A 9,419-nucleotide genomic window follows, 5' to 3' on the forward strand; every position below is an offset into this window, starting at 1 on the left:
GACATCAAATGTCTGCCTGGCTATGAACTACAATCTGAAGAATTTAAAACAAAATCACAAGACTATTTTTTTTCAACAGAAACCACAATTTTAAGGTTTGTTTTTGTCTGGTGGTTTTATGAATTGTTTTTTTTTTCTCTGTATGGACACAAAAATATAATGTTGTCAAATAGGTTTAAAAAAAAAAACAGATTATTGCATTACCTACTGCATCAGGAATGAGGAAGTTGTATCCCAGCAGAGTATGGTGCAACAAGGAGGGAATAATGGCTCTCAGTCCCATTGGACCCCAGTCAGACTGTAGGGGGGTCATCCTCACAAACAGCGGCTTGTGGTTCGACCTGAGGAGCACAATTATTGGCAAACAATGTGCCAAAAATCAGCAAAGAAGCAAATGTCAAATATAATTAAAAGCAATCCTGACAAACTGCCTTTTTTAATGAAATATTCATAAAGAACTTGAAAAGCTCGAGTGGATTACCGTGTTCCTGCCGTCACGATGGTGGAGTCTCCGATGCTGGCGGCCAGGTCAGCCAGAAGCTCCACGTACTTGTCGCCACTCAGAGCCAGTGGTGGCCGCAGAGCCTGCTCCTCAAACAGATTCCCCTCGCCCCCCTCCAGCGTGATGTACTCCATTCCTAAATGGGCCTGCAGGGATCCCACCCGGTCCAGAAACCAGCTCACTGCTGCTGGGTTTGTGAGGTTCAGCTTTACGCAGAACTTTCCTCGCCACTGACTCATCACAGGGATCTGGATGGGAGGACAGCAGCAACGGGACTTTCACATGCAAGTTTTTATTTATCCCCTGAAAGTACAGTCCCACTTTATGTTGTCCAAAAATAGAGTTGTTATTTTAGGTTGTCCACTAAACACTTAGCATGAATCAATTATGTAAAGGCCTTCTAGTTTGCATCATAATTTTTTTTATTGAACATAAATTCTTAAAAAATGTATAATTTATCAGGAAAAAAACGAGTCCGATGTATTTTCAGTTAAATATTTTTGCCTGATTTTGTGATTGTCTCTGTTCTCACCAGCGTTCCCTGAGCGGCCGAGGGGAGGCTGAGCCAGAAGGCCTCTGTGCCATCCATGAGGGAGGTGTGGAACTGCGTGGTGTCCACGCCCAGGAAAGGGGACAAGGTGATGGAAATGTTAAGAAGCTTGACAAGTGGGAGGTCCCTGGTCAGTCTCTTGGACATCCCTCTCTTCCTGTTGTTGAGGTAGTCGTGGTCCTACAGAGAGACACCGGGACACAAAACAATACAATTCAACCATATGGACAAAATGGATACTGAAAACCTGCACTGCTCATATAACCTCTGTAGAAACCATTTGTGAATCGGGTGCAGACTGGCTGAAATATGTGGAATTTAGAGCCAAACTTGATGATGTCTGACTTTTGCCAACCCTCCATGACCAAGCCTTTCATCAAAAAAGTCTTTGTGCTTGAAAGCAGGTGAGATCAAGTTCTGTCTTCTGATCAAAATTTTTGCAGATTTGGTGAAGAGGKTCAGAGATGGAGCTGTCCAAGGCAAAAAGAGGTCACTTCTTGCTGTTAGGGGGTGGGGCTTTGACGATGTCTTATTACCACATGTATGCAACAGGGATGACTCATTCCAAGTTTGGTGTATTTTAACTTTTCTATATGGAAATTGCAGCTTTCTGAAACTGTAATGGACGGACGAACAGACGGACGGATTTCTAAGTACCACGCTCTGGCGACGAGGGAAAAAAGAAGGATTTAAAACAGGCCAGGCCAACCAGTAGATCGGGATCTACCAGTAGATCTTTAGCTGGTTAGCAGTAGCTCACAGAGCAATGGATCACGGAGCTTGTAGAACGCAACATTGTTTAACATCGCAGCCTAAAACGCACTCTTTGCAACGTTTATTTAACATTGCATTCTTGAACGCACCCTTGTCAACGTTTAACATTGCCTTCTTGAATAAAACTAGCAACACACTACTTTCTGTTTTATTTACTTTAAAGAAGTGAGGAGTAGGGAGACAAAAAATATGTTTTTTTGATACTGAGACTGGACGAGTAGATCTTGGCAAACTGCCGACTTCAAAAGTAGCTCTTGGTTCAAAAAAGGTTGGGCGCCCCTGATTTAAAAGCATGATATATCGGCTTTACCACGTTTCAAACAGTCTAGGGTTTACATTCAGAACAGAAATGTCAGATTACATAACTGAGGAACAAAACTTCTTAAGAACAAAGAGGCTGACCTCCGGAGGTGAAAGAGCTGTGGGAAGAAAAGGGAGATTAGTACATGTTGTATAAGTTCTCAGGTTTGGTTTTACAGATAAAGGAAAAAAAAAGATTTAAGAAGGGACAAGCGTAGACTGCAGCCTTGAAATTCCATGAAAGTCCTGTCAAAGTAATCCTTCAACTGTTATTTCTTCTGTTTCCCCTCCTGCTTGTCCGTTCACACCAACTGAACTGGAAATGGGAACATGCCGTTACCATTGTGTATTTACAGTACACAGTGAGCCCCCCCACTGCAGGACTCCTGGTCCCATCACAGCGTCCGGCTGGTGTCAGACTCACCTGCTCCTGTTAGTCTTGGCTGCGACCTCCTCGGACACCAGTTCAATCACCATCCTACAGTTACCACACTCCGAGATATCTGAGCTCTATCCGAGGAGGCTTTGTTTTGCTTTTTCACATCCATATTTGTTTTGTGAAGAAACATTGGCAGGTGTTAAGATAAATAGGTTTTGCCAAGAAGTTTCGAGAAACGCTCAAAAGAAATAAATGGATATATGTAAAACAATGAAAGGTAGTCGAAACGTTTTAATAATTGTAATTAAATTGTACTAAATGAGAATGAGATTTTAAGATTTAAGTTTCTGCACTCTGAAACATGAAAGCCTTTTTTTTGCTTTTCATTGTGACATTTCTTTGAACCTGTTCTCCCTCCTTTGATCCCCGCTTGTCATCCACTTCATAAAAACTCTTTCATCTCTGTTTCTTGCAGGTTTTGTTCCTTTATCCAATGAACCCTCACAGGCCTCTTTCCTCAGATATTAAAATGTGACAATTAAGAAAGTCAACAGCAAGAAATTATGGGAAGAAACTTAAGCCAAAAGAAACAGAATTTGAATTGCTCAGAACAAATTTGCATAACGTGAAACCAAATGCATTGGTTTGAAAATGAATTTCGCTCAAGTGAAACTGAACTGAATGGTTTGAATATTGAATTAATTAGCTCTGAAACTGTATTTTGTTGTGTTAAAAATTCAGTTAGAGTACTTTCACATTCAGTTTTATAATTCAGTTTTAATTCCAAAACTTGTTTTTTATATATTTTTTGTGTTACCCATCTGGTTGCTTGAAAAAAAAAACCCCTCGTGTTTTCTAGTATAATGCATTGATTCATATAAAATGAAGCTGTATTTTTAAACCAGAGAAACTTCCAGAAAACAGAATATGTTTGATGAAATTAGTCTGATTTTTACCTTTTCCACAGTCTTTATTGTTTTTTAGTTGTTTTTGTTCCAACTTCTAGAATAGATTGAACTTTAACCTAAATGAGATTAAAGTTTTGGAGAGTTTGCTGCTTTTCTCACCAGCTGTCTCACATCATTCAGGCTTGTTTTGAAGATAAAGTTAGTGGAGAAGATTTTATCTTTCCAGAATGGTGGAGCCTGTAATAAAATAATGATAAATTCAGGTTTATAGGTTTTAGTATAATCAGAGAATAATAATAATAAAAAATGTAATGAAATAAAAAGATTTGGAGTCAGGTTTTTGGTGCAGTTATTGCCTCTATATAAAAATAAATCAAAAAGGTGAATTGTGCAATTTGTTGCAGAACATCTTTGTGCAAAAATGGCTAATATCTACTATTTAAACTGTAGAAAAGAGCTTGCTAGGCAAAGAAAAATTGTAAGCTTTCTGACTCATCACATCAAACTGAAAATGAAATTAATTTTGGACAAAGTGATTTAAGCACATTTTCAGATTCCTGGCCTTTAAGCTATATTTTTAAATCTGGATCTTTAGTCAGGGTAACTCATTCATATTTAATCCTATTTTTTATGTTATTCTAATGAAGAATTTGATGTCATTTTGAAGAGAAAATCTTATTTGGATATTAAAATTTACCATTAGAAAAAAAAGCTTTGAAAGATTTCAGGGAAAAATATATAAAAATAAGGCTTTTCTGCTAAAGATTCTGTTTTTCATAGCTACTGCTACAAAAAAATGGTTATTTTTCAGATATTTCATTTAAACAACCCATTGACAGGATTTATTATATTTTGACCAAATTCAATTGTTGCAAATATCTTAACCATTGCACTAAAGCTTCCAATTTCTCCATGTAGTCCACTTAGTGACTTAATCCTCAGTTTGAAGTGATTTGTCACAAATGTCTTTGTTAGTAAAATATTTCATAAACAGAAGCTGAAACTGCCTGGAAGAAGACAGTTTAGTTCAGCGGACATGCCCATAGGCGTAATTAGCAGGGGGGTTAGGGGGGGTTATGAACCCCCTCAATAATTTGATCAAGTCAAAATACCACCCCCAAGAAAATGACATCATTTGCTCAAACACAATAGAAATTAACTGGTCAAGTAGACAGATGCAACTCTCGTAGTAACTTTAACCTGATTAAAGAATTTATGATGTCATATATGTACGTTTAAGCTTAATTGCTAAAAACGACAGAGTTTTAGAGCATAACCCCCTCAATGGTGGGCCTAAAGTTATGCCCTTGGACGAGCTGTACCATATCTGAGAGGAGAGTGGTGGAATGTTCGTTGAGGCTGATGACTCCCTCCCCCAGCTGGTGTCTCTTCAGACGATTAGAGAAGGTCCTCAGCTCCCGCTCCACCTTCGGCCCCGAGTCCACGTTAGCGAGGAGCTTCCAAAACGGCAGCCTGTCGGACACACACGGGCTTAAATCAGGACCTATTCATGTAGGTGTGTGTGTGTCACAAACCTCCTCTTTTCTGTGAGCTCACCACAGTGTTTTCATGTTGGGCAGCTCTCGGCTGTGCTCAGAGAGCTGTTGCACCGCTTCCTGGTGAGCGGCCCTTACATTGTGGGCCACACAGACAGTGTACTGAAGAGGAAGACGCTCCATACTAGGCAGTGACTTCAGGCAGAACTGCTGTCTGCTGTCCACCCCGAGCTGCACGGGATTATCGGGAGATACGAGCACGGCGACTCCTGCGGGGCAGGAAGCAGAGGGGACACGGGCCATTAACTGCAGAACGCTTGTCAGAAATAAACAAAGCAACAAAAAAATGCGTTGGGGACTTTGGCAGACAAAGAACAAAACAAACTGATGCACGAGAAGGATAAAGAACTTTGTTTATATGCATGATCTAATCTGAGTAATAAACTTTAAGTGTGTGAATGTTTGAGACCAGGATGGAGAGTTGTGGGAGGCAGGGCCTGAAAGAAAAACACTGTCTAGAATGCGATGTTCCCATGTTGTGTGAGTTTGGCAGCAGGTTGCACAGCAGTATGAGAAGAGTCAGGTAGTCGGGAAACGTGGGTATGCATCTGAACACTGAAACCCGAGCCCCCCTTCTGTCCCTCTTGCACGGAAAACAATAACACCTGCCACCAAGTGAGTCAGCTTAAACCTCCTCAGACCCCTCCAGCTGTAAGACTTCCCCCGTGTCTTCTCGAGAAGAGAAATAACACGATTACGCGTATCAGAAAATTGCGTCCGCAGATGTAGCTGCCCTGCGAGGAATGCCTCGTCCCTCTCATGTTACTCAACCTCACCACTTCCAGACTCCCACCTTCTCCCTCGCAGCTTTACTCTCTCTTCCCCTCCGTTTGCCGCGACATTACTCCCATCTAAGGTCAGCAAAACCCAGGCAGGGACATTAACCCCCACCCCACCCCGCCCCGACTCACATCCGAGTCTTTGAGCTGCTCGAAGAACCCCAAACTGCGGATTTGTGGTTTTTGAAGCTGATGTTTGAACAGATTAAACGGTCTGAGCTCGACCGGCCTCCCTTGCTTGTTTCAATGCGCTCACTGTTCTCGTGCACGCAGCGTCCAGGAGCGGGGCAGGGTGCTCGCGTAACGCTTTATAATCAGATTAATCGTTTCGGAGGGGCAGGGCCAATGGAGAGCCTTCGGGCCTGAAGCTAAATCTCACGTGTTTGCAACGGATAATGTCAAACAGATACCAGTAACACCTCAGCTGCTTCTCACAAGGTATTGAATCACAGCTCCACCGGGTTTTACAGATTCACGTAGTGAATATGCAACTGGAATCCTGTTGTTTCATGTGCAACATTTGCTTTATAATGCACAGTCTTGTCATTTACAAAACAAAAACACAAACTCTGCACAGAACTTGGCTCATTTTGTCTGCAATAAAACAAATAGAAACATTGGAGATGAAAGTGGGTCAGTGGAGAAACTGTTAGAACTTTAGAGAAGGATTAAAATGAAACATAAGCAGTGGAAATAAAAGCCAACGAGAGTAAAGCAGACATATGGCAACGTCTCAGAATGTCGTGCAGATGCATCAGGCTGCAAGTGTGCAACACAAGATGGAAAAGTGTAGCTCGAGTTTGCAGCCGTGACTTCCAATAACCTTTATTCTGATTTGGAAACGATGCAACAAAACCTCAAATCGACGCGACAAAAGCTCCTGCTTTCTTCTCCCTGAGCAAGCACGCGTCTTCAAAAGTTATAGTAAATCTTATTTTGTGTGTTTATACTGGCAGGATGCCTTTTTGCTGCCTAAGCACGGTTCAATAAGCCTTGCTCTGTAAGACATAAACAATGCATCTGTAAATGTGCATACCGCACGAGAGCAGGATCGTTGAAATAAAATCGAGGTTTCGAGGTGTAACGTTGCAGCCAAGGTGGGCAACCGAGGGGAAGCAAAAAAAAAGGTGGCAACCCTATTTTAAGAACAATTATTTAAAGTTCCAAGCATCTCATAAAACCTTTTCCACTCGCTGTTGAGAGGGTGAAATTATAAGCCTGACTGAAACATATCCTCTCACCTTCAAAGCAGCTGCAGCAGCAAAGTTTATTGGGCAGATTTGAATGATTTGACACATGCATTCCTCAGTTTTACAGTGGCTGAGGGAAAGCACAAGTCGAGTTAGTTTCATGCTCGTGTAGAGATGCAGGCACTTTCTCACACACACCTTTAATGGGGGGTAAGCTACAGACGTACGGGACTTAAAAGACCATAAAGGTTCAACACTACTCTTAGTTTGAAGTGAGGTGGAGCATTTTCTCAGAGGTCAGGAAAGTTTTGATGCGGCATCTAGAGGCTGGTCTGGAGGAAAGTGCTTCAACCTTAAGTATCTGCTGCTGCGGACCAGATGGGTTGCACTCCTTTACCTGTCCTATTTATCCTGTTATTTATGACACACGTCCATCTTACCAAGTTTTAAAATCTTATATCCAGCAAAAAGTCTTTTTGATCTTGTTTTGAGACTGAAACAAGAACTGATTGTGTAAGAATAATAATCTTGTTTTCAGAATGTGTAAGATTATTTGTCTTGTTAGTCTGAAAATTTGACTCAAATTAAGTCAAAGATTTCTACCAATGGAAAAAGAAAATTTTACTTGGTAAGATTCTTGAAATACTTGATTTGACTCAGTTTTTTCTTATTTCAAGAATCTTACCAAGTAAAATTTTCTTACTTCATTGGCAGAAATTTTGACTTAATTTGAGTCAAATTTTCAGACTAACAAGACAAATAATCGAATACATTCTGAAAACAAGATTATTATTCTTACACAATCAGTTCTTGTTTAGTAAATCATTCAAAACAAGATCAAAAAGACTTTTTGGCTGATATAAGATTTTAAAACTTAGTAAGATGGACAGTTTTGACTGAGGCTTTAAAAGTGTGCAGTGAAACGGTCACTGTGTGTGTGTGTGTGTGTGTGTGTGTGTGTGTGTGTGTGTGTGTGTGTGTGTGTGTGTGTGTGTGTGTGTTTAGGCATGCATTTCCTTAACAATGGAAATTTAGTTTCAGTGCCAAACCCTCAAATAATGCACAGCCACAAAAAGGAGATCTTGCCATGTTGGTAAATTTCCGTATTCACTTACTGAAAAAATATTGAACCACTGAAGAGGAGTTTTTTTTTTTTTGCTCTACTCTTTTTGTCACTTTTTACTGCTGCATTTGTTTTGTGAAATTATCTCTTTGAGTGGATTTGTTGAAAAATTTCAAACACTCAACCGATTGCATGTTTACATCAACTTGATCCTAATCCTGTCTTTACTCTAAGTCGGTGAAATTAGCATTCTGTTTAATTTTTGTGAATGAATTAAACTAATTTCAGGCCTAGAATTCCCCGAAAAAAAAACTGCCCACCACTTTTTATGTTATGCTGAGATGTGACACGATTATAGCCTCGAAAAGAAGTACTGTGTAAAACTGGATAGTTTTTGTTTTAATCCCACACTAATATCAAAACTGACAGAATTAAAGAAAATGAAAACAAAATAACTTCAAAATCATGTGATTATCTCATGTATGAAGGAATTTATGGATGTTTTGGTTCATAATGTAACTCATAGCTGAACTAATGAGGCCATTGAGACGATTTAGCTTTGTTGTTTTCTATTTTTGCTCATAACTTCCTTTAATGTTCAAGATAGAGCCTTGAAATGACCAGAAATTATTCTCCTTCTGCATTTTTTCATAAGCACTTTTAAACCCTAAAAACAAGAAAACATTACGAAATACATTCAAGGTAGCAGGAAAAATATAAAAATCATGTTTAAAAAGTTCAGATCACCAAACTGCAACATCAAATCAACTTAATGTGTCTTTTAAATCCTTAAAATGATTACCATTTGAAAACAATGTGGGCATTTGTAAAAAAAAAAAAAAAGCTCCTCAACCAATGAGTGTGTCACACAGACCCTGGCAGGAACTTTATTGCTGTTTTTCCTTCAATATCTAAAGAATTTGATAAAGTTTGTGATTTCGTCAGAAGGGAGACAATGTGGTTTCCCTTAGCTTACAGTATAACTGCAACGTCACCTGCTTCATACGGCAGATCTCTCAGCTCATTTTAGACAAAGCTTCTGTTGGCTGAGCAAGAAATTCTTCAAGTGTTTTATGTCCAACTGGTCCAGCAGTGCCCATGTTTCTGTGCCTGTAGACCTTCAGCAAACTACTGAGTAAAAACTCTGCATGATGCTTTAAAACTGCTTATTTGCCTTCGGCCCTGTCACACTATGTGTTTTAGACAACTAATGCCAACTTATGAAAATTTTAAAAATATCTACGTTGAAGATGGACTAAAAAAAGTCTACTGGAAGCCTCTTTTAGGAGTGTACATACTGTAATGCTAACAAACGGATCAATTAGATAACTTATTAGTAATTCAGAGATTAAAGGCGCAGTGTGTAGGATTTGTTGTTTTCAGCGACATCTAGTGGTTGAGTGGTTGAATCATCCTCC

General features: G+C 39.8%; 1 protein-coding gene across 2 annotated transcripts in view; it reads right to left on the minus strand.

Moving 5' to 3' along the window:
* The window catches only part of si:ch211-236l14.4 (SITS-binding protein), a 27,697-nt gene that overhangs the window by 7,511 nt on the left and 10,767 nt on the right, over positions 1–9,419 (minus strand). For both annotated transcript variants that reach the window (XM_014005573.1, XM_014005572.1), the window contains 5 exons: positions 4,971–5,178; positions 4,736–4,886; positions 1,035–1,232; positions 482–750; positions 205–341 (listed from right to left, as the gene is read on the minus strand). In XM_014005573.1, coding sequence (XP_013861027.1) covers positions 205–341; positions 482–750; positions 1,035–1,232; positions 4,736–4,886; positions 4,971–5,178 — 963 coding nt within the window. The remainder of the gene's footprint in view (positions 1–204; positions 342–481; positions 751–1,034; positions 1,233–4,735; positions 4,887–4,970; positions 5,179–9,419) is intronic.

Source organism: Austrofundulus limnaeus, unplaced genomic scaffold (genome assembly GCF_001266775.1).
Source record: "Austrofundulus limnaeus strain Quisiro unplaced genomic scaffold, Austrofundulus_limnaeus-1.0 Scaffold31, whole genome shotgun sequence".
Taxonomy (NCBI): domain Eukaryota; kingdom Metazoa; phylum Chordata; class Actinopteri; order Cyprinodontiformes; family Rivulidae; genus Austrofundulus; species Austrofundulus limnaeus.